Source organism: Polypterus senegalus, chromosome 3, assembly GCF_016835505.1.
Source record: "Polypterus senegalus isolate Bchr_013 chromosome 3, ASM1683550v1, whole genome shotgun sequence".
Classification (NCBI taxonomy): domain Eukaryota; kingdom Metazoa; phylum Chordata; class Cladistia; order Polypteriformes; family Polypteridae; genus Polypterus; species Polypterus senegalus.
The window spans coordinates 262,000,639-262,027,288 of record NC_053156.1 but is presented as its reverse complement, the minus strand read 5'-3'; the positions used below and the strand labels follow the sequence as shown (position 1 = coordinate 262,027,288).

The 26,650-nt window shown below is 39.9% G+C and overlaps 1 protein-coding gene across 1 annotated transcript in view; it reads right to left on the bottom strand.

Annotated features, from left to right (window-relative positions):
- Positions 1-664: 664 nt before the first annotated feature.
- The window catches only part of slc30a2 (solute carrier family 30 member 2), a 135,729-nt gene continuing 109,743 nt past the window's right edge, over positions 665-26,650 (bottom strand). Inside the window, exons 7-9 of the mRNA XM_039749018.1 lie at positions 19,336-19,441; positions 7,961-8,095; positions 665-2,045 (exon numbers count right to left, since the gene is read on the bottom strand). Of these exons, the coding sequence (XP_039604952.1) occupies positions 1,900-2,045; positions 7,961-8,095; positions 19,336-19,441 (387 nt within the window). The 3' untranslated portion in view covers positions 665-1,899. The remainder of the gene's footprint in view (positions 2,046-7,960; positions 8,096-19,335; positions 19,442-26,650) is intronic.

Sequence of the window (26,650 nt, the reverse complement as noted above, 5' to 3'; positions counted from 1 at the left end):
AACACAGACATTGGCATCCATTTTTACCTTTTGTCTATTCTACTCTGTTTTCAAACCTCAAAAATGGAGGCTTTTTAAAATGCTATCCACAGCCTGAGACTTTTAAAAACACAGCCACAGAGTTTTAATGTGACAGGCAAAACTGTAGACTATTGAAATCCCAGACTCTAATGATGCTCTGATTTGCTGGTGTTTTTATATAGCACTTCCCTGATTGGCTCTTACTCTTTACAATGTCTCATTCTCTGATTGGTCACCCATCATGGAAAAAAAATATATTCCAGCATAGCAGGCAAGAAAGAGTTGAATCCCATGACTAGCGGCATTACCCCCTTTCAAAGATTTTTCTGTCGATGCACACTTGCCTTGCGTAGACACATGTCTTTAATATTTGTGTTTTCAGTCGTTATTCTGTGAATGGAGAAACATTTGTAAACAATGTGAAAATGCTAGTACAGACAGAGATTGTTTTCATTTAAAAATCTCGTTTTTAAATGAAAACATAGTAGTAAGAACTTAAATGCCAACTTCTGAGACAATTGATATAATTTAATTCTTTATTGAGAAAAATCCATTTTTAGTTCATTTTTAACAAAGATTATTTTCTGCTAACATTTTTAACAAGCATTAGACATCTCCAGCAACAAACTGGCCTGATGTCTTTCATGTTATTTATTGTTGTTCACGTGTTGACAGTGGCAATTACGATATGTATGTTAGATACAGAAATGGTAAATAAAGGGACTCAGGAAGGCTTCTGAAAATGAAGGAACAAAACAATTGTGCAGCTGTGTGTGCCCTTAGTTCGAGGCCACTTTAAATCCAAAAGTGATCGTTACAAAGTTGGAAACTGGAACAGACACCTTTGTATTTCGTTGTGATGTTTGTGCTGTTCTCGCTTTGCTTGCTACTCCCTCTGTTACGGGGCGATAATGTTATTGAATACATTTATTAGTATTCACAGCTATACTGTCTACAAACAGCACTGTAGTTTAAATTAATATCTAAAGCAGCTGGCTGTGTTTGTAAATCAAAGTTGTAATAAAATGCGTTTGTTTTTCCCAATTTTCTTATTTTATGAACATAATTAAACTATATTATATTTTTCTATTTCTAAGCTATTCTGCAGCATCCATCATAGAGCAGGGCTCTCCGGGGACGAAGACAGGTACTAAGGCTGAATCTCTCCAGAAAATATTATAGGCTCCTCGTTCTGCCTCATAAGACATGATGCCTGATGCAAAAGAGTGTTTTGTACCTCCCTGTGGTGGGCATCACAACTGGGTAAGGTCATTTATGATGGAGGAGTTTATAATCAAATTTGAAATCACTCTGGAATTAACAGCAGCCTTTCATTTATTTCTTTTTCAAAGGGAGTAATGCACATTCCACTTTTAGATATTATTTATCATTTTAAATGTTATTGATTCATAAATCCCAAACTTAATTAATAAATCGAATATTAATTTAAAATCATAAATTGCCACTACCCCACTATATGTGTCTTATCTCTTGACATTCACCCCATGAAGCTAATCACATTTGAATGACAACTCCATCAAAGTATTTAACATTTTAAATGTATAGAATGTTTAATTTCTGGTTCTTTTTTTCACTACAAGACAAAAGGAATTTCAAGCCTATGCCAGCACGGAAGCATTTTGAAAATGAAAATGTACTTCCATCTTAGAGAGAATGATATGTTTTGGTTGCTTATGAAAATACAAACTAGCTTATAAAGACCAAATTGGTTCAAAGGTTTAAATTTATCCTCACAGTTTCCTCACATTTCTGTCTCTGGTTACAAAGTTTCAGAATGCTTTGACTTTGGACCTGTAGGATTTATGTACCCATAAGCTCTCTCGATTGCACCCTACCCCTTGCAGACAGTTTGGTGCTTCAGTCCTTTGGGTCTTGACATTGTGTGCAGTCGGCCATGTCATCTGAATACTTTTCTACTTGTATGGTAGTGCTGTGGAAGCCAAATTTAGACCTCAGAAGCTCGGTAGCCTCCTTAAGCACTGTTTCTGCATCAGCATGCTCCTCTGTAGAAAATAAATACAAAAGACAAAGCTGCAATCATTAGTAAAATGTAGAAATGTAAAGAACTAATGTAAAACAGTGCACTGCAATCATGCATTATAATTTTTTTCTTTTGCTTTTTATTGTTATTCTTAAACAAAACAGTTTATCTTTAAGATAAGGAAGCCAATAGAAATTCATTTAAATATAAAGAGAATGGACAAAATCAACATAGGAGACACACTAGTCGAGAATTGAACCAGGGTCCAGTGTTTTATGCTTCTCTGATATGAATGTACAACTAAATATGTACTCACCTTCTTAAATGTACAAAGATCCTCTCACATCTTATTCAAGCTATCGCTAACTCTCTCTGTCACTCATTTCTGCAGTTACACACATCATCAACACCAAAATAAACAATGTTCAAACAAACCCCAACAACTCCTCTTTTCAAAAGGCCCATACTTAACCCATCCCAAGTGGCAGTTACAGACCAGTCTTTCTACTTTCTAGTCTACCCAAAACACTTGAACATTATGTCTTAAGTCTCTGCCTTCCATCTAAAGAACAAATCGATTGATTCTAATTGGTCAAGGCTTCAAGAGGGGCCATTCCACCAAAACGGCCCTATTCACTGTCATTGACACATTGCTGCTTGCTGGACCTCCTATCATGTTATCTGTCCTAATCATTCTAAATCTCTCCTCTGCCTTTAACACAGTCAACCATCTGCCCCCCCTAATCAATTTGACATTGGAATCACTGGGACTGCCCTCCAGTGGTTTGAGTCCTACCTCTTGGGAAGATCCTACCATATCTCCTGATGAGGAACGATGTTAAGGGTACCTTAGTGAAGCACAAGGGTGTCCAAGGATCAGTTCTGGTTCCTTTTTTCTTCTATCTATACACTTCTTCAGTAGGCCCCATTATCCAGTCTCATGGTTTCTCATAGCAGTGTTTTGCGGATGTTATGTAGCTGAATCTGTTGTTCCTTCCAGAGGACCAAGCATTATCAGCTAGAATCTCTGCATGTCTCACTGATAGTGTTCCTTCATACAGGTTGCAATATTTCCAGCTAAACATGGCCAAGATCAACCTCACTGTTATTCCATCAAGTCCATCTGTTGAGCAACCCATCTCACTTCCTCTTGCCTGACTAACACTAACGCCAACCAAGTCAGTACGCAACCTTGGTGTGGTGATTAATGACTAGCTGTGCTTCTTTGACCATGTTGCTACAGTCTCTCTGTCTTGCAGTTACAGACACAGGGGGTCAGTAGGTAGAAGTGAACCAGCAGGCCTGAGTTACAAAATCAGATTTATCGGCTTTTAGGCCATAATATCTGCCCAATAAATATTTTCTACTTTATTTTAGATTTGTTTTCCAATTCAGACCCTAGAAGTCCATCCATCCATTTGCTAACCCGCTGAATCCGAATACAGGGTCACGGGGATCTGCTGGAGCCAATCCCAGCCAACACAGGGCACAAGGCAGGAACCAATCCTGGGCAGGGTGCCAACCCACCGCAGGAGACCCTAGAAGTGTTTTTACCTAATTAATGTTAGTTAACTGATTTGAAATTTTAATTTTTTATGTTGATTATGAAATTCAGAAGAATGACCCAGAGAAATCTATAATATGCAGTCAACATGACTGTCTGAATCATTCGCTGGTAGTATCTAGGCCGCATGTGTCAAACTCTAGGCCTGGAGGGCCGCAGTGGGTGCAGGTTTTCTTTCTAACCCATTTCCTAATCAGTCTCCAGTTTTCACTGCTAATTAACTTCTTTTCCCTCTATTTTAATAGCCCTGTTTTTAAGGATGAAGTCTTCTGAATTGATTCTTTTCTTCATTAAATGACAGCCAAACAGAAATGAGACATGAAACGAGCCAACAGACGACCAGCTAAATTGGGGCTTCAAACTCCAACCAGTTCCTTAATGAGAAGCTGATTCTTGCTGTTAATTAAACCCATTATTCAATTCGATGGCTTGTTGCTGCTCTCTTTTTGCCACAGCAGACATTTCCAAAACTGTTGATATTCTGTTTTTTTCTAAGAACTCCTAAAATGTTTTGGTAACCTGAGGGATCAACCTTACTAAGACCTTCATCTTTATTTTCAGATTTTGTTTGATGGGTACAAGTGAGCTGGTCATGTCCTGCTTGTTTTATGTCTCATTACTGTCTGGCTGCTAATTAAGGAAAAACAACTAAGGGGCCTGAGTCAAGCTAATTAAAGGTAAAGCTAAAGAAGTCAATTAGCATCAAAAACTGGTCACTAATTAAGAAGATGGTTAGAATGAAAACCTACGGCCCTCCAGGACTGGAGTTTGACACCCCTGATCTAGGCAGTTTGATAAGGAAGATTATTTGTTCCAAAATTAAATGCAATCCAATGTGTTTACTAAATTGAAGTGTAATGCATATGAATGTGTTGCGTTTAATTTTGACATGGTTTTGTTTTGTTATAATTAAAAAAATATCAACCAAATGATTGATTGCTTTCCGCTATGCAAGGAGTATATATAACAGATACACATCCCAAGTACTGTTTGTTTAACTTCTAGTCTTTCTGATTCTGGCCTTTGGCTTGTAATTTTTGACTTAGTGAGATCTTCTGACTCCTGGCTCTTAAAGTTAGACATACCTCTTTAATCCACCAAAATATATTAAAAAAGATGGCCGTCTAGGTGGAGAAATCATAAAAACCTCTGTAAAGGAACATCACAATCAAAGCAGAATCTTTAAAAATAAAGATATTTATTTATATAATTGCAAAAAATACTAAAAAGCAGAATCTTTAAAAATAAAGATATTTATTTATATAATTGCAAAAAGTACTAAAACGGCAAGAAGGGTTTTTCCTAAAATGCAACCCAAAGCAAACAAGTCCAAAGTCGGAACCAATAAACAGAATCCACAAAACAAAAGCAAAATCCAGAAACCTGAAGATCAATTCTCCCTTTGATAAGCTCTCAATGAACTTAAATGACCAACAGACTCCTGAAACTTAATGGAAAAGCAACAACAATATTAATAAGATATGTAATTATAATAAATATATGAAAAATAATAATGCTAACAAAAATAAAGAAGACACCAAACCAGAAAATAAACGTAAGCTGGGGAACACCCTCTGAATGAAACATAACACTATGTAACAAATTTTTTTTTTTATTTTGTTCCTGGGTGCAAAGTGTGTTTTCCTAACCCGTTATGCCTAAAAAAAATAGAAAATAGCTGTTGTTCCAGGACAATGATATTTTGAAATGTGTCTGTTTTCGAGAAAATTCTCGATTCGCATTCAATACTGAGTAGTCTTGTAGAATATTCTTAAACTGTTAGAATTGTCCAGAAGTTTCTAGGATTTTCCAGAATTATCTAGAACTTTCAAGAAACTTTTAGAACTTTCTAGAATGTTCTTGGACTGTCCAATAGTAGTCATACAAGTATAAAAGCACAGGTGACTCGAAGCAACATTTCGGTTTATATTATTTTTTTGATTTGATTTAGATGGCATCAGGAAATTGCTTGCACCCAGCAGATGCATTTTGCTACGTCTGTGGACAATTTATAAAGACAAGAGCGAGAAAGTATTCCGTGAAAGAATGTCGAAAGATGTGCAAGGCCTACAAGGCATACTTCGGCATGCCTGTCGGGGATCAAGACAAGCCCTGGGCACCTCATTTCACATGCGAATATTGCAAGAAAACTCTTGAAGGTTGGTACAGGGGAGAAAAGAGAGCCATGAAGTTTGCTATCCACGAATTTGGCGGCAACCGACTGACCACTCAAGCAACTGCTACTTCTGCATGGTGGATCCTACCAAACGTCGCACTGGCAAGAATGCGTCTCAAATCGTTTATCCAGACATTCCTTCTTCCATTGCCCCAGTACCACACTGCTCCGAGCTGCCCGTTCCCACTCCTCCGAAGAGGGATCAGCCATCTTCAGGAGACAGCAGCAAGTCAGACAGCGTGGAAGATATTGCAGATCCAGATTGCGGTTTCACAGATGCGGCTGAGGAGAGAAGGCCGCACTTCCCTAACCAGAAAGGCGTCAACGATCTGATCAGAGACCTTGGTCTTACCAAGTCCAATGCTGAGCTTCTGACATCCAAGCTCAAGCACTGGAACTTGTTGGATGAAAGCGCAAGTCACAAATCAGAGTAAGCGTCACCAAACATTTTCCAACTTCTTCAGTTGGCAAGATGGGCTGTGTTTCCGCAACAATGTGGCCAGTCTATTCAAGGCTATAGGTACCGCCTGTAACCCGAGTGAATGGCGCCTATTCATAGACATTCATCCTGGAGCCTCAAAGCCGTGCTGCTTCACAACGGAAACAACTACCCGACTCTCCCTATGGCTCACATTGTGCATCTCAAAGAGGACTACACCAGTGTCAAGATGTTGTCGAGTGCCTTGAAGTATGATGACTATGGATGGGAGGTCATCGGAGACTTCAAAATGGTATCATTCCTGATGGGCCTTCAAGGCGGATTCACGAAATTTCCTTCTTTCCTTTGCCTCTGGGACAGCCATGACACTAAGGCGCACTATAACAGAAAGGACTGGCCACAGCGGACCGAGTTCTCTGTGGGGAAGAGCAACGTCAAGTGGGAACCGCTGATGCCACCACTGCACATCAAGTTAGGCCTCATCAAGCAATTTGTCACGGCTCTTAACAAGGAGTCAGCAGCTTTCAAGTACCTCCAAGATCTCTTTTCAAAGCTGTCCGAGGCAAAGGTCAAGGCTGGTATATTCGTCGGACCGCAGATCAAGAAGATCATAGAATGTGATGAATTTGCCAAGCTACTGAACAGGACGGAGAAAACTGCTTGGAACATTCTCGTTGCAGTGGTTCACGGCTTCCTGGGTAATCACAAGGCTGAAAACTATGTGCAGTTGGTTCGGACTCTCAGAAAGAATTACGCCAAAATGGGATGCAGAATGTCTCTCAAAGTCCATATCCTTGACGCTCATCTTGACAAATTCAAAGAGAACATGGGAACTTACCCAGAGGAGCAAGGCGAGCGCTTTCATCAGGATATACTGGACTTTGAACGTCGTTACCAAGGACAGTATAACGAAAACATGATGAGGGACTACATTTGGGGGCTTCCTCGAGAAAGCGATTTGCAGTACATTCGCAAATCTAGAAAACCTACTCATTTCTGAACCTTTTGAGTGGTTTTGACTGTCTTTGTCTATTTACCATGCAAGTGTTGTTCTTTATCAGACCGCATGAACGAAAAGATAAAAATTCCCTTGTTTTGTCACTATAAATACGAAATTTTCTGGGCTGTGGTCATAAAATCAAAGTTTGTGCTGAATGCAGTCGTTTTTCCATAGGCTTTAGACATAAGCAGTTGAAATATAACTCTTGGAAGCCAGGAACAAAAATTGTGTTACATAGTGAATAGAATTGTTGTCCCTATAGTGAAATTATTGTTTTGACCAAAAAAAAAAAAGCAAACAAACACAGCTTTGGATGTATGATTGTACGTTTATACAAATGATGAGGGGCTCAGTGGCCATTTGACTTAAATCTCCCAGACTTTACCTTCCTATTCACTTTCCGATGGACCTATTAGAGGTGCTGCTTTGTGATCCTTTCCTGTTTCATTTATTATTACATTACCTAATAATTTATTTATTTTGGAAAAGCTTAAGAACCTGAAAAGCTACAAAAACTTTAAATGTGTATCAATATTTTTATTCTATGAATACATTTCTATATTTTTATATATACACTGCATGACATTTTTTAATTGATAATTGTATTATATTTGCAAAAATTTACAGTGCTCTCAGGTTGTTCATTGGAAAACATGCTATTTAACAATATATTGTGCTGACTTAATAATGTTCATATATAATCTTTGTGAAATATAAAAATATGTACAAAGAGATATATTGACTTATACAGTACTTACCAATAGCAATGTGCACAGATAACATAGTGTGGCTTAGAGTCAGAGCCCACAAATGCAGACTGTGAATGGCCTTCACACCTTTTAAAGACAACAAAACCTCCTTGACAGATTTAAATTCTATTGCCTTTGGGGCTCCTGTGGGGAAATTAGGAAAAACATGTATTTAAATAAACAATCATAGATCATATGCTAATGTTTAAACTACCCAGTTCTGATTGAGAAAATTAACTTCTAGCATCAGTCTGGTAATTATATTGATGAGCTTATGATGCAGTACAGATGAGGCTTTCAGCACCATTATGACTTACAAGATGACAGGGACTTCTAACAACTGGGTATACATGGAAAAAAACACTTTTTAATTTTAGTATTCCATACATTAATCTTATAAATTCACATGTTTCAGTACAGGGTCACAGCACAAACATGAGATGTATGGATGCAAGCAACACTACGTAGGATGCCAGTCTCTCCAAGGGTGGATGTACTAAAGCAAAAGCCCTCACATGCACAGCTTACCTAACATCTTGTCTTTAAATTGTTTGAGAAAACTAAAATCTCAGGGGAAACCTTTTATGGCGATAGGCAGAATGTGAAAACTCAACACAGAATGCACCTTGACTAGGAATCAGATGAGTGCTGGCATTGCTAACTACAATGTGCTGTGCTATTTGTACTGGCATACATTCATCCATTACTTTTTAACCCAATTTCATCTATCCATTATCCAACCCGCTACATCCTAACTACAGGGTCATTTGATTTTAAAATTTTTCTCTGAACCATTCCGGCAGCAATGGCAATTTGAATGGAGAGACAGTTCACTGGAGAGAGACATGTCAAAGATGACAATCAACTTAACAGCATTTATTAGAACTGTACAAAGAAGATGCGACCCCTAAAACATCTCTCCAAGAACATGTGCTGGCTGAAAATGTAACCAGGGTCCAACTGCTGTGAAGCGGAAATGCTTCACACTGCCCTTCCTCTTTGGAATCGGGTAAAAAGACTACTGTAGACTAGTCGAAGCAATTATGGTAAGTCATATCTGGTAAGTTTGTGGTATAGCCATACAATATTTTAATTTGTTTCTCTAGTAATATTTTAATCAATAAACATTGTATGCCTTTTTATAATGGCTGTAAATTATAACAAAATGTGTACAAGTAAGGTGATCATAATTTTAGCAGTTTCATTTTTTTTACATTCAAAAAAGAGTGTAACTTATAAGCTCATTACATCTTTGCATTTTTAGTGTGGTTAAAAATAATGCTTCTATGATTATGTTAGACCAGTAACGAACGGCACACTGCACGATAATATGCAGTGAATACGCTTGACTTGAGCATTCCTGGTTTTCATCCTCTTTCTCTGTACGTTTAGCATTCGTTTGCTCAGAGGTTGATGCGCTTGCTGCTTCCTGCTCAGCTTTTCTTTTCTCCACCCTAGCAGCCCGCTTCTTCTCTTTCGTCAGCATCTATCCACGTTAAAACTGATTAAGTCAGTGTTTGTGTTGCAATTACTTAGCATGTTTTCCTTAATTTTTCACTTAAGCTAGCACTTAAGTCTTCAATCCGCCTCAAAAATGATTTATGGTAGTGGAAGTGACAGCAAAGGTGGTAGGGCCCTGCTGGCCGCTATTGAAAGTTGATTCTACAATGAGATAAAATAAAAAGAGGAATAACCATGAAGGTCAATCATCTTCCCCAAAAGCGGATAGTAGACGTCACGTAGTCTATGTGTACCAAGTTTCAGGTCAGTAGTTTAAACGGTTTGTGAGCTACAGGTGATTTAAAATCCTGGACAGACAAACGGACAGCCACAGTAGCGTATTATATAAGCAGATATGTTTTTGCTGGCTACGGTAGGGAATTCACAGCTCAAGTGTACACTTTATTTATACTTTGCTGTTACCACATGTATGTACTTTGAAAAATACCTTGAAGATATGCCTTTTGTATACCACTTTATTTTTCAATAAGAAATATCACAGGTAGGGAAATAGCTTTTTAATATGTACTGTTCAAGTATCTAGGTAAAAACCCAATGTCCAACCTTGAGAAGTAATTTGCAAAGAATTGTTTCCAAGTAATGTAAATTTTGTGTAACTTGTATGCTGTCATTGCTATTAGTTTTATTTTTGTCAGTTTCAGAAGTAGCTGAAAAGACAAATTTCATGTTCTTGTGTGTAAAAGTAAATCCTTAAAATAGAAAGTATTAAAGTACTATATAATGCCAGGAAAACTTAGCTGCAGCAGTGCAATCTACATTGAAGATGCATTAATTTATTCTCTGTACCTAATCTCCCCTGGCCTGCACTGAGGAGAGCTTGAGCTCATTCATAAAGGACAAATGTCAGGTTTGTTTAGTATTTATAACATGGTATAGTATAGTATACAGTAATCCCTCGCTACTTCGCAGTTCACTTTTCGCGGATTCACGACTTCGCGGGTTTTTAAATATAGTAGTAGTATTTCCTAGTCTAAGAACAACAAAACAAGTTCGGTGACTAAGTGCATTGTAACACGGGGTGTGATTGGTACATGGGAGGGAGACGACAAATCACAGCTTCCTGCTTTCTAATTGGGCCCGTGATTAGTGCTTTTACTGATGCCCAGATCCCACAGTATCTCCCCTTGTCTCTCTGTCGTGGCCATTTCGTTTCAAACTTTCTCGCCGAGCGGTTTACTTTACACTGTACTTACTGTGTGTGATTTTTTTGTGGTTTCTTTGTGTTGAACTTTGCTTCAATTTTCACCCCCTGCAATGGCTCCCAAACGTGCTCCTTCTTCCAAGGACGATGATATGGTTCGATCGGTCCAATTTTGCAACAAGGTCAATGACGTTATGACCGCCTACAAGCTGCTCTTCGACCGGAAAAAGAAGCAGCAGCAGCAACTGCCGATCACAATGTTTTTGCAGCCTCTCAAAAAAGAGCCAGTTCCTACTACTACTACTGATACACCTTCGGAAACCGTGGAAGAGGTGCCCCAGGAAATGGCACCGCCATCTGAACAGACGTAAAATACAGTCATTGGCTGCGCAGTAAAAGTCATCATCACCTTCATCATCATCAGTTTTACTGCACAGCATATTCATCACCATCATCACGTCATATATAGCTACGTGTACTTCGCTATACAGTAACTGTAAACTTATCTACCAATTTCATGTTGCTTAACAGTTGTCCCTGTTATTAATAGAGTAAAGGGTGGGTTGTAAACAGTACAGGGAGGGTTTAAAAACGTCCAAATACACGTTAAATGATTAAATAAATATGGTGTCCCTACTTCGCGGAAATTCAGTTATTGCGGCCGGCCTTGGAACCTATCTCCCGCGATAAACGAGGGATTACTGTAGTACTATTTATAGTACAGTATTTATATGAATGTCACACCCTAAAAATAAGATGTCTGAATTCAAGCACTATCCAGTTCAACCAATGTCAGTGAAACAGACAAAAATATTAGGTATTCAGAAACTAAACTAAACTAAATTTCCATGAACATTTAAGCTAGAAAGTGTTAAGTGGTTAGTTGCAGTGAAAACAGCGGGCTTTAGCTCTTTCAGCCTTATGCCACTGTTAACTTAATACTTAGTAGGTAATACTAGTTGTGTTATAGCGGGTCCACAGCTCACATCAAGAGGCCAGTTTTAAAATAAATTATCACCGCACTCGTAGCTTAGCGAGGGGACTCGGGATGATTCGTGATGTGGGCGTTTCTCACCTAAGTGAGAAGGTGAGGTGAGAAATCGTCCGTATCAGTGATTTTGCTCGGGGCTGCTGATTTGCCACAGTTGCCACGTCCTCTTCATAAATAGAAGTGCGAGGTGGCTAGGAGGAAGATGGAAGTAAGGAAAAAGAGCCAGAGGTTGCTGTAAGCAGCGTGGAGAGAGAGCCTATGCGAGGGAGTAGGCAGCTGGACAGTGAGCCCTAGCAGGGATGTTTGGCCGACACTCGGTGAGGCAGAAGGAAGCAGTTGTTCCAGCCGAGTGAACAAGGAGCTGGAGTGACGGGGGATGAAGGACGGCTGGCTGCGTAAGGCCGAGAAGGCAGCATGAGTTGTGGAGTCTTGGAAAGTGAGCTTCAGCGTGAGCGACCTGGCCATTGAGGGACCCAAGTCTCGGTCTGGTAAGGTAGCTGTACGGAGCCAGGGAACGGAAGGCAACTGGACAGTAGTAAGGTCAACTGCAGGAAGGTCGACTCCCCTGTTGAGAAGCCTGGTGGGAGAAGCAGGGAAGCCACCAGATAAAAGAAGACACCGGCTTGTTTTTAAAGAGACTGCTTCCAGCATTGTTTTAACCTTGTTTTAAAGGATTGTTGTTTTTTCTATTGGATTTTTAACCTCCACTCAGCACTTGTTTTTATGGTTTATTTATTTGAAGACTTATGGATGCACTGCACTATTTATTAGTTGTCGGTTTTTAATAAAAGCACTTTTGCACATTTTGCACCATCCCCTTGCTCCATTGTGTGTGCCTCACTGCTGAGCTCATTGGTAACATTACCAACAGTGACAGGTTCAAGGGCTCCCGATTGCAAGATTGGAGCATGGAGCGAACCCGCATCGTCACACTAATATGTTGTTATTCTTTAAAAGAAACTGTGACCACTCATTTATTCATCTCTCCCTGGAAGAGACAATCCCTGTCATCTTGGCTATGCTCAATCCTACTTGTCTTAAAAATATTTCACTAAACAGCAATAAACAACAAAAGTAAGTTAAGCTTAAGAGATTGCTGAATGTCATACCTTGCCATATACAAGAGCACCGCGCTACAAGCCGCTGTGTAGCCACCTTTATAAACAATACCAACTCACAACCCAGTGGTTGACAAACACTACTCTTAGCAGTTGTAAACAGCAGTATCCATACAGCAATTCTCATTCTCAAAGGATGAACACTATATAGCATGGCAGTGAACATGCACCTTCTTTCTAAAATTAACTTATCTTATTAAGCATTCAAGAACAATCTTGTTAACAAAAGAGTTGGGTTGCACCTATTGTTCAGTCTTTACTATAAAACAACAAGATGTCGACATTCCTTACTCTACTGTCTTATGTCCAGTGTTATATTACAAACTGGGTTTTTCCCTTGGCTTATATTATTTTTCGGTTTTATTGTCATCTTTGCTATTCTTGAATTGTTTTTAATATATTATGTAATTTCAGTTATGTTGGTCAATGATTTAGTAACAATAAACTGTCACTTTAAACATCTGAGGCCATTCCTTGTGTTCTGTGGGAGGTACCCCAAGAGGCAGAGCCACCCTGACATTACTGCTTCTCAGACCTCCCTCTGACTATATTTACATTCATGTTTATTTTTATTTTGCAGATGCCTTTATCCAAACTGACTTACATAAAAGGTCAACATAATCGAGTAAGCATCAGTTTCTATACTGATAAAGGAAAGAGGATCTCAGCATTGGTGCATTGGGTTTGTGGATCTGGTTTAAAGTATTGCTGTTTTTTATTTTCTGTTTTTGGGATTTTTTTGGTTTGTTCTTGGATTCTGCAATCTGGATTACATATTGGGACTTGTTAGCTGGGCGGCAGGTGGCGCAGTGGGCAGCACTGCTGCCTCGCAATTAGAAGACCCAGGTTCGCTTCCCGGGTCCTCCCTGCGTGGAGTCTGCATGTTCTCCCCATGTCTGCGTGGGTTTCCTCCCACAGTCCATAGACATGCAGGTTAGGTGCATTGGTGATCCTAAATTGTCCCCAGTGTGTGCTTGGTGTGTGTGTGCGTGCCCTGTGGTGGGCTGGCGCCCTGCCTGGGGTTTGTTTCCTGCCTTGCGCCATGTGTTGGCTGGGATTGGCTCCAGCAGACCCCCGTGAACCTGTGTTAGCATATAGTGGGTTGGATAATAGAAGTATGGATAGACTTGTTAGCTTTTTGTTGCCTATTTTTCTAATTATGTACTTGCTTTTGCTTAAATAAAACAAATTCTACATTTTGTGAAAATTTTTGGTCTACAAGCCATAGTTATTAGTTTATTTTTCTTGTAAGGCATTTTTGATATATTTTGGAACATTTGTAGTCTTTTTGAACTTTTGATTCCAAACCCCCCTTTTAGGCCCAGGCAGGCCCAAGACAGTCAGTCAAGTATTGAGGTCAGGCTGCTGTAGGTGAGGTCTTTTCTGGAGAGAGTATGGAGTGCCCTCGCCTGAATTTTGGAGGCTTCACACCCTTTTTATCAAGTCTGGAACTCCACAGCATAACATCAAGCTTTAAAGAGATACTTTTTTCCAATCAAAGTACATTAGTCTTCTGGCTTGAGGAATTAATTACTCAACCACTTTCTGCTTCAGTGTAAGAAAATTTCCCTCCAGTCCTATCAGATTTTTTTTCAACATTCTAAGTACTTGTTGTTAAATGTACAGGTTCAACATGCAGTTTGATAAAAGATCCATTTTTCAAAGTCTACATGGGAGACATGATAAGAAACAAAATTCAACACAGTGCTTTCTTCCAAAATGAGATGTATGATGAATACATTTTTAGAATAGAATGTAAGTGTTGATGAGAGGAAGTCGCATGGCATTCAGACATTTCTAAGGAGCTGATTATTTTGAATAACAAGAGCACCCTTTTTCTATTACAAACAGTTCATTTGAAAGTTATTTGCATATACTGTACGATAAAGCCTGAAGGAAATAAGTGTAGCAGCCAGCATTTGCATAACCAACAAAAATGTAATTCACATCAAAGCATTTAGATATGTGAATCTGATCATGGTGAAGCTATTACTGGAGGGGCAGAGCTGGAGTTGGCATTTCTACATCACACCGATGAAACACAAATGTAACTCTGCACGGAAGATCTGTTTCTGTTGACGTTATGACTTTATTTCAGTGCTGTCCTATAATCCAAAAGCATCTCACAGGGTTGACTGGTAGTATGGAAATCTGGAGTTTTTGACACAAATGTACTGTACATTTTGAGGTAGAAGTTACAAATGGTATAATGGTATCGCTGGCGCCGCCACGAGTGGCAGCCATTTCAGCAGCTCTATGTATGACTTTATATTTTTACCTTTTTTCTATTTTTCTCTGTTTCACTGATCACTTCTACCACTTTCTTTTATGTGGAATCCCTCCCTGGACACTTTTTACTATTTTTACTACTTGACATGGATTTTTACACTCCGAGACTCGCCTATTCAAGTAGTCAACTTAAAGCACAGAGAAGAAATGCCCACGCCGGTGTGGTTCCCTATTTACCTGACAAGGTAAGAAGACGATATTGGGGCAGCCGAGCAGGCGCTAAGATAAAAGCCAAGCAGCTTGCGAGAAAATGGCGCTATAAACCATAGGTGCCTTCTGTGATCCTTGGAAATGTGAACTCACTACCAAATAAGATCGACAAACTGGCTGTGCTTTTGAAAAATGTCAGAACCTACAGAGAATGCAGCTTGCTGTGTTTTAGTGAAACGTGGCTAACAACTACCATCCCAGATGCTAACGTGGAGCTACCCGGGTTTAGCACAGTTAGAGCAGACAGGGACGCAAATATCTGTGGTAAGAAGAAAGGAGGGGGTATCGCTCTCTATGTCAATACAAGGTGGTGCAACTCAGGACATGTAAACATTAAAATCTCCACTTGCTGCAGGGACATTGAACTGTTGGCTGTAAGTTTGCGTCCCTATTACCTGCCCAGAGAGTTTCGACACGTCATTGTTGTTATTGTTTACATCCCCCCTTGTGCGAACACTGAGATAGCGGGTCACGTCATCCATTCCGCAGTTGCTAAGTTACAAACACAGCACCCTGAGGCACTTGTGCTAATCGCTGGAGACTTTAACCATGTAACGCTGGACAAAACATTACCTGCCTTCTCCTAGTATGTGGATTGTAACACCCAGGGAAATAGGACTATTGACCTACTGTATGCAAACTTTAAAAATGCATACAGTGCCACCCCGTTGCCTGCGCTTGGGAAAGCAGATCATAACCTGGTTCTGCTTCAGCCTCACTACAAACCAAGAGTGAGGGAGCTACCTACAACCACACGCTCATTCAGGAAGTGGTCCCCTGAGGCAGAGCAGGCTCTGAGAGACTACTTTGAAACTACAGACTGGGATATACTGCAGGGTTCACATAGTGAGACCATTGAAGAGGCTGTTGACTGCACAACTGATTACATCAACTTCTGTATGAACATTGTAGTTCCAGTAAGAACAGTACGCTGCTATGCTAACAACAAGCCATGGATTACAAGCCTCCAGTTAATCCAAAATGCCGCTGCAAGAATTATTACAAGAACAAGAAAATATGAACACATAACTCCAATTCTTAAATCTTTACACTGGCTCCCAGTTAAGTTTAGGGCAGATTTCAAAATCCTCCTTTTAACATATAAAGCATTAAATGGCCAAGGTCCGGCTTACTTGTCTGAACTTATCATGACTTACAAACCTGAGCGCACATTAAGATCTCAAGATGCCGGTCTGCTTAGGATTCCAAGGATTAATAAAATAACAGTGGGAGGTCGAGCTTTTAGTTACAGGGCCCCTAAACTGTGGAATGGTCTTCCTGCTTCCATAAGAGATGCCCCTTCAGTCTCAGCCTTTAAATCCCGGCTGAAGACTCACTACTTCAGTTTAGCATATCCTGACTAGAGCTGCTGATTAACTGTACAGACTGCATCTCTGTTGTTAGTCATTAGCACTATAACATAAGTAACATGATAATTATATTTGAATACTAACCCTCACCTATTCTGTTTCTTTTCTCGGTACCCAAATGTGGCCATTGGTGCCACGGCCCACCTGCCAAGTTGTTTGCCTGCCTATGGTAAAGTCATCCCTGATGGAGGATCACAGGAATCATGGGAAAGAGGGTCCTTTCATGAACAGCGTTTCACCCGTGGCCTGGCCAAATGGGGAGGCAGCTAGATGGATGAGGTCTCCAGGACTCTAAAAATATCCAAACCTAATTATGTCATATCATCTACTGTTAAACCGTACTTCTAAAATTTTTATTATTATGCTGTCTTAAGGAATTGTTCTGTTCTGTATATTGTATTGTATTGACCCCCTACTTTTGACACCCACTGCACGCCCAACCTACCTGGAAAGGGGTCTCTCTTTGAAACTGCCTTTCCCGAGGTTTCTTCCATTTTCCCTACAAGGTTTTTATTGGGAGTTTTTCCTTGTCTTCTCAGAGAGTCAAGGCTGGGGGGCTGTCAAGAGGCAGGGCCTGTTAAAGCCCATTGCGGCACTTCCTGTGTGATTTTGGGCTATACAAAAATAAACTGTATTGTATTGTATTGTATTGTATTACAAGTGACATCAAGGGCGTTTTGAACCAGAACAAAGGGGCTTTTAAAGGTGGTGATCAGCATGAGCTCAAGCGCGTGCATAAGGAACTCTGAGTCCAGCTCAGGGCAGCAAAGGAGCAGTACAGGAGAAAGCTGGAGCAGAAGTTGCAGAATAAGAGCATGAAGGGAGTGTGGGATAGGATGAAGATCATCACTGGCTGCAGCTCGAAGCGGGGTGGCCCCATCGAGAGAGACGTGGAGAGAGCAAACCAAATGAACCACTTCTTTAACAGGTTTGACCACCCTAAGCCACTCTCACCTCGGAGTACTGCATCCTCCAACCATCCTTCTGCTGATACCAGCATAGGAGAGACATCCCCACCCACAATTACAGCAGCGCAGGTGAACAGAGAGCTGAGGAGACTTTGTGCCAGCAAAGCAGCGGGTCCAGATGGAGTATCGCCACAACTGCTGAAGGCCTGTGCACTGGAATTGGGGAGTCTTCTACAGCGCATCTTCAACCTGAGCCTGGAACAGGGGAGAGTCCCAAGACTTCGGAAAACATCTTCTATCACCCCAGTCCCAAAGGTGTCACGTCCTAGTGAGCTGAATGACTTCCGGCCTGTTGCTCTGAAGTCACATCTGATGAAGACCATGGAGCGGCTGCTGCTTAACCACCTGAGGCCACAGGTCCACCACGCCCTCGACCCTCTGCAGTTCGCATACCAGGAGAAGGTGGGAGCAGAGGATGCTATCATCTATATGCTACACTGATCCTTCTCCCATTTGGACTAAGGCAGTGGTGCTGTAATAATTATGTTTTTGGACTTCTCTAGCGCCTTCAACACCATCCAGTCTCTGCTCCTTAGGGACAAGCTGACAGAGATGGGAGTAGATTCACACCTGGTGGCATGGATCGTGGACTATCTTACAGACAGACCTCAGTATGTGCGTCTTGGGAACTGCAGGTCTGCCATTGTGGTCAGCAACACAGGAGCGCCGCAGGGGACTGTACTTTTCCCGGTCCTGATCAGCCTGTATACATCAGACTTCCAATACAACTCGGAGTCCTGCCACATGTAAAAGTTCGCTGACGACACTGCTATTGTGGGCTGCATCAGGAGTGGGCAGGACGAGGAGTACAGGAAGCTAATTAAAAACTTTATTAAATGGTGCAACTCAAACCACTTACACCTGAACACCAGCAAGACCAAGGAACTGGTGGTGGATTTTAGGAGGCCCTGGCCCCTCATGGACCCTGTGATCATCAGAGGTGACTGTGTGCTGAGGGTACAGACCTATAAATACCTAGGAGTGCAGCTGGATGACAAATTGGACTGGTCTGCCAATACTGATGTTCTGTGTAAGAAAAGTCAGAGCCGACTATACTTCCTTAGAAGGTTGGCGTCCTTCAACATCTGCAATAAGATGCTGCAGATGTTCTACCAGACGGTTGTGGCTAGTGCCCTCGTCTACGCGGTGGTGTGCTGGGGAGGCAGCATAAAGAAGAAGGATGTCTCACGCCTGGACAAACTTGTTAGGAAGGCTCTATTTTAGGAATGAAGATGGACAGTTTAACATCTGTGGCAGAGCGACGGGCACTAAGCAAACTCCTGTCAATCATGAAGAATCCACTGAACAGTGTCATCTCCAGGCAGAGGAGTAGCTTCAGTGACAGACTGAGGACATCGTTCCTTCCCCACACTTTGCGACTCTTCAGTTCCACCCGGGGGAGTAAATGCTAACATTACTCAAAGTTATTGTCTGCTTTTACATGCATTGTTATCACTCTTTAATTTAATATTGTTTTTTGTATCAGTATACTGCTGTTGGATCATTTGAATTTTCCCTTGGAATTAATAAAGTATCTATCAATCAGTCAATCAATCAATCATTATCTTTACAATATGTTGACAGTTCAGATACAAACATCAATAATTGCATGTGGCAAATTCTCTCTAAGTGTCTAGAACTGCAAGTTTCAATGAGTTTTAATACAGGTACACCATTCATAAACATAATTTAAAAATACTTTAAAAATTAATGACAGAATTGCAGACAAATATTCTATTTTACAGAGACATAGGTCTCTAATATTCTTAAATCTACCTTCCATTAGTATTCTGAAGACATCTCGCAGAATGGTAAAGGTGGTTCCCAGGACAAAGACAGAGAACAGAAAGGTACAGATTGGATCTGCTACTTTGTATTCAGGCTGCGGGTAGAAGAACATAAAATGAGCATCAGGAAAGCAGCAGCCACTGGAACTGATTACTAAAATGAAATGATTTCTGGTTTCAGTGTTACTCCATGAAATATAATTGATACATCATTGAGGTCATTTTGAATGGGTTTTCACATTTATTTTCAAGATAGGTTTCACAAAAGATGGACAAATTAAGAGGAATAAATTCACAATATAAATGATCATACAGTAATTCTCATTGTATTGAAGTGTATTCAATAAAGAAATTGTAGAACACAGCAGTAAAACAAATGGAGTTAATGTTCTCGTCACTGTCAGTCATACATGCAGGTCATCAGAGCCTCTTTTATAATTTCACTGCTAGGATACGCCTCACTTCAGTTTCAATGGTGCTTTTTTTCTCTGATACAACAAACAAATGAGAAGACTTTAAACTACCAGCCCTTTTCATAATACGTTTTCTTCACCGTATGTCAAGCATAAACTGAATAAGAATGATAGATGACAGTTACATAGTTCAAGTCAGGGTGGTTGGTTTCAAAGTGAATTTTAAAAAGGAAACAGCTAAAGAAATATCAGGGGCCAAATCAAGCAATAGACTGTACAGCCTGTATAGTTTACCATTTAAAACTAAACAAGGATTTCAAAGGGATTTGGGGGTTCACATTGGCACAATATTCTGATCTTTAAAGCAATGTTTAGAAGTAGCCAAAAAGGTGAGTGAAACATTTTAAAAATGAAAAAAGTTCAGTTTAAGTCAAGGAACATTATGTTGAAATTCTAGTCTGTGCTAGCCTGGGTATGCCTTTAAGCTCTGGTCACCATGAAATGAAAATGGCAGAGTAGCTCTAAAACCAAATGTATCACTGATTACAAAGTGTGCCTTATTCTGACAGGCTATGGGAATTCAGCTCCCAAGGTCTGAATACAGACAGCTGACTACACGTGGATCTAATCTATGCCTTTAAGGTGGTCAACAAAATATCTTATCCTGTCTAATTACTTCAGTTAAATTTCACACACTTAAGGATACTGGAAGAAAGAAATCACAAAAACACCTCCTCATGAGTAAGGTAAGGTGGAGACCTTGGCTGTCTTCACAAAAATATGAGATATTACTCAACTTACCTATTACCTTTGTCAGACTTGCACATTTAAGGAACATCTTGAAGACTCCATAATGGTAAGCAATACCACACCAAACAGAGAGCCAGCACTCACACTAATAGCATCCTCTCTTATGTAAGCAGATCAGATGCTGTCCAGCTATTTGTCTTTATAGGTTACATCTTATTAAATGAGTTGGGTAGGCTGAATGCAATCTTCTTATTTTTACTGTATGGCCTTAGGTGAAAAAGTACAGGAGTAGAAGAATAACTCATTAATTGGGGTGTAAGAGAAAAATGTTCTTGAAACTGCTTGCCTGTTTAAATAGGTGTTGTTATGTCTGATTTTGCATATAACTTGATAAATATTTTGTACGTCTTTATTTGTAATTTAGGCAAAGCAATGTAATTTAGTGTTTGCCCCCACCCCTTTACGACTGAGTCTCTTTGTAATTTTACGACAGGATTTGGGGGATGTGTCTTAAACCAGTTTGATGAGTATTTCTCTGCTAAAGTCTTTCAACACCCGCAAGGAAGCCAGTTTACGTTAACATATAATTTGGGGGCAGGTGTTAAGATGTTCTATTTCTCCCATTGGTCTGAGGTATGGCTGTTTGGAATTGGCTTGTCTCAGAGGTCTTTAAGTACCATGATGTCCTATTGGCTGTAGGGGTTGGACAGAAAATCTATAAATCTGCTTGTTCAACCACATTCTCTCTCTTGCTAACCTGTGATGATGTAGAAGTATCTGTCTCTTACTAACATCTGATGAAGACCATCACATCATGAAATGACAAGAACAGCACAATGAAGAGCACAGCTTCAGCCATATTGAACAGACATGTGGCTGAAAGCTGAGCACCAATGATGCCTTAACTAGAGACATTTTAAGTAACTGCAAGTCTGTGTGCCACCTGAATTACACATCACCATTTTATCAGGTTGTATGGTTGCCAATATTCAAATGTACTTTGCATTTTGTTATTATTTATGAATATTATCAGTAATACATTATTTTAGTTGTAACTTAACTCCTGCTTGTCTTTTTACTATACCTAATTGCCTGAGATTATAGATAAAGAAAGGGAAGGTGGGGATAAGTTATATATAATACCTATACAGTGGTAAGTCTGTGAGATTAGGCATTCTAAGGCTACATATTAATAATACAATAGGGGACAGTAGAGCAATATATATTACTCTACCAAGATAAAACAATTGGCATAGTCCTGCAGGATTTTGGGGTAACCATGTTTTGCACCCTGTTTGCAATACTGTTTTGATGTATGTGGTTTGTTTATGTATGTGAATTTTAGGGCACCCAGTGTACAAATGCTGTGGAAGTAAAACATTGTTTGGGTGCTGAATGGAATATAACCAACAAAGTGTAGAGACTTCATGTGTGTCACAAGGACACCCGCATGTTTGTTAGTGCTGGTGTAGTGAGTCCCTAATTAAAGTGCTAGGGAGTGGTGAAAGATGCATGCGTCATTCATACGGCATTTAAGTGGTTAAAGTGCTAGGGAGTGATGGGACATGCATTCATCATTCATACGGTACTTATTCGTTTAGAATCTTTGTGCATGTATGTGTATGTTTGCTTACAGGGCCAAAAGTAGGCCAACCCATAACGAATTTGGCAAATTGTATTAGAGTAAATTGTAGACTTAGAAATGCCTAAGTTCATTTTAAAGTCAGCCATCTTCCAGTGGAGTGGCAGAGGAAGCAGGCTAAAGCTAGGAAACCTGTAGTTCAGGTAGAGAAAGCAGAAGCTGAGCTGAGTGTGCCACAAAATGGAAGGGGGCTGGAAGGATTAAAAGCAAGAAAACAGAGATCAGGTTTAAAGAAGACAGCTGCTGTTATAAGAGGTTTACTAGCTTGTATTATTGGTAATAAGGAAGATCATGATAAGGAAGAAAATAGCAAAGTGAATGAAAGTGAAAGTTGTGGAATGTTGTGTGAGAGTTTTGAAAGATGTAGCAGTTGGTGTGATAATTGTGAAGTGTTAGCATGTAGAACACCCACTGCTAAAGTAGAAAGCAGTGGAAAAAAGAAATGTAAACCACCTATGGTGAAAGTTAGGGCAATAGTAACCAGATCGGACTGGAACCCTAAAACATGGGTGGGTGACTTACATGAGACAGATGAGTGCTCAGATAAAGAGTGGGAATGTGAGTGTGAGGAAAAGGAGAGAGATGAAAGGAAGGGAAAACAGCAAGGGTGTTTTCTTCCTTTATTCTCCACTGCACCACAATCTCCAGTAATTCTGAGGTCTGTCCAGTATTTAAAGAGCATGCTACACTGATAGATATTTCACCACTGTTAGGAAAGGTAACCAGTGCTGCATGAAATTTGATTTAGGACAAAGAGATCAGATAGAAGGCAGAGGAGCTGGTGAGTGTGAATGGCAATTGTTGACTAGAGGGCATGAACTGGATATTGGCTTAAGGATACTGAGTAAAGAAAGTGTGGAATTTAAACAAGAACAATGGAAATGAAAGGAATTCAAGTGCTTGTGTGTGAAAGGTCTGAATGTGCTAGTGCAAGAATGGCTGAGTTGGAAAGAAAGTGCACCAGTTTAGGAGTTGGTTTGAATGAAACAGGACAAGCCAAAGAACAAAGGATGGGGATGGTGCAGCAGGAAGCTCAGCAGCAAGCCAGGAATGCACAGGGGTGTGAGGTCCTAACAGCTGTGCTAGGGCCAGCAGTAATTAAAAAGCACACACACTTAGGTTCAGTAATTCAAACCTGACTGACCAGTTGTTAAAAAGACAGCCTATGAATCTCCATGCAATAAAATGGAGAAAAGTGAGCTGGTCTTTAGTAAAGAACACAGGTCAGTTTTAGAGAAATGCTGGATTTAGAACTTGGATTCTGGAGAGGTTCAGCCCACACTTTCAGGTAGCAGTTACCATACAATAAAAAAGGACACACAGGCAATGAAAAAAAAATAGAAGGGTAGCGCAGGAAGACAGGAAAGGGAAAACAGTTATTTCTGTTTCAATTTTCTGGCCTTCTACTTGCTACTTCTATTGTAAGGTTTTATGGACTTTGGTTTGGTGCAGGTAATAAATAGTGAAGGCAATTAGCAGAGTAAAATCCATGCAGGAGATCGGGTTACCATTGGCACATTGGAGCGTGGCACTAGTGCCAAGCTGTTCCAATGAATGCCTGGAAGCAAAGTTTGAGTTTTGGCACCAGGTCGACAGCCAAGAAAATGAGATGGACAGAAACTGCTTTGTCACCTTCCATTTTGCAGACCTGCCTACATAGCAGAATGAAAAAAAAAGAAAAGACAACAAAGACAAAAGCAAAGACAAAGACATGAAGATGAACTGAAGAGACAGCAAGGAAAAGACACTTACTGGGGTTTAAGTGAGTAATAAGTCCACAAGTCATGCAATAATAAGGCTAGTCACAATAGCTATAGTTTAAAAGGAAAGGTTTGTTCAATACTGCAGCAAATTTATATTCCAAGGGGTGGAAACTGAACAAACCAGTTAGGAATGCCAAAATAAGGGGATTATTTTGGGCTCATAAAGTATACATTCTGGGTATTAATTAAGTGGGATAATTAATATAATTAATACTATTAAAAGGTATACTGAGCAAATTGGTGAACTTTTCAGGAAAGCAGGTGCAGCTGGTACATTTGCAAGACATATGGGCTGATGTTTAGGTATAGTCTAATTGGGAAAATATGGAAGCCCTGCTGAGATTGTCGGCTGTGGTACAGGCACAGGACCAGTGGGCCAATTCTGAACCGAGGTGTTTAGCACAATGAGTATGCATATGGTGAGCAAACAACTCTAGGCGTGGCCTACGGGGAATGATGAGAGTTGCATAGCTTTGATGTCTCATGGTGGTGATGCCAGCCTATACTGGTAAAGGCTGATGGCAGTCAAGAGTTGCACCATGGGTAGGAAAGCACAAGAGGCAACTAAGTCAACCCCAAATGTGTGCAGAGGGGCCACAGATGTTGGTTTGTGAACAGTTTATGCAGTGGCACATGTGCTGTCACTTGGGCAGAAGTGGTTGTACTGGCACCTGTGGCATGTTACCTTTCAAATTTTGATGTTAATTGTACAGCTGCATATGCTTAAACAGATAGTTTGGGACAGGGGTCTAATTAGCAGTTAGACAGAGAACAAGTACAGATTAAAATTCACACAATAGACTAAATTGTAGTGGGCTAGTTTAGTGGAAGGTGTGGACTTGTCTCATTTTGAACCACCAGATCTGATGACATATGAGACTAAGAAAGAGTTGAAGCAAGCTGGAGCAGATACAAGTCATCAGGAGCGCTTCCAAGTTCTTCAGATTGTCTTTGAAATAAAGAAGATATGTAATGGACAAATGGTCACGGACAACTTTTAACACTGGGAGAGCAAATACTGCCAATCAATGCACAAGTTATGCATCAGACTCTTGAAACAATTTAAAGACATTGTACAAAACATTCATTGGGGTGGAGTGTTGTGATGTAAGATTTTGCATATAACTTGATAAATATTTTGTATGTCTTTATTTATAATTTAGGCAAAGCAATGTAATTTAGTGTACTTGGTGAGAGGCATTTGTTTGACCCCCCCCCATTACGACTGTCTTTTGTAATTTTACGACAGGATTTGGGGGATGTGTCTTAAACCAGTTTGACGAGTGTTTCTTTGTTAAAGTCTTTCTACCCCACAAAGCCAGGTTACTTTAATATATGGTCTTGGGGGTTGCAGGTGTTAAGATGTACTATTTCCCCCCATTGGTCTGAGATATGGCTGTTTGGAATTGGCTTGTCTCAGAGGCCTTTAAGTACCATGATGTCCTATTGGCTGTAGGGGTTGGACAGAAAATCTGTAAATTTGCTTGCTCAACCACATTCTCTCTTTCTTGCTAACCTTTGATGATGTAGAAGTATCTTTCTCTTGTTAACAACTAATGAAGACCATCACACCATGAACTGACAAGAACAGCACAATGAAGAGCACAGCTCAGCAGACATATTGAACAGGCTTGAGGCCTGTTCTGAAAGCTGAGCACCAATAATGCCTTAACTAGAGACATTTTAAGTAACTGTTACACATCACCAAGTCTGTGTGCCACCTGTTACACATCACCATTTTAATCAGGTTGTATGGCTGCCAATATTCAAATGTACTTTGCATTTTGTTATTATTTTTGAATATTATCAGTAATACATTATTTTATGTGTAACTTAACTCCTGCTTGTCTTTTTACTACATCTAATTGCCTGAGGTTATAGATATAGAAGGGAAGGTGGGGATAAGTTATATACAGTGGTAAGTCTGTGAGATTAGGCATTCTAAGGCTACATCTTAATAATACAATAGGGGAGAGTAGAGCAATATATATATTACTCTACCAAAATAAAACACTAGGACATCCTGACATTTTTACCAGCTCATTCAAATTAGAAAATGAGGTCATATATAACATTTAAGTTTATATTTTGTTCTCTGATAACAGTTTACACATAAGAAGTCTTATTCCGTCACCATTCTTAATTTATTTAACTAGTTTGGGACTTTATGTAATACTTAATAGCAGAGGTGTGTTTCTGGACTATACCATTTATCTGTATGTTGATTGGTGTGTTTTACATATAATGACTATGGAGTATTTCAATGAACCTAGCTGATTAAAGGAAGTTTTCTGTTACATTTCTTAATTCTGACATGCTGCATCAACAAGAGTGTGTGGGACTCCACCGATGAGTGTAATTAAATGACATTTTGAAGTTCATAACTAATGATGGATTAAGACTTTCTTTTTATTTATTAAGTATTTTCTGCACAAGGTTTTCAGTCCTAAAAAACATTCTAAATGAGCGAGAAATGCCAGAGATGGGTGTTTCTTATTATGTGGATGTATAGCCCAATTGCATATACGTAGGTGGGCTTCTAGAACAAGGGGTCACTTGGTGATTTGTGGAAAAGGTGTAGGAAGTCCAATATACTGTACATGCAATTCCAGAAAACTTTGCCCTTTCTGTACTTATGTATCCAATGATTGTAAGTTACAGTACTGCCCTTAGAGTCGCACCCTTAATGTAGTATGCTGATGTGGACTGAACATTCTGAAAACGTCATCCCTTCAG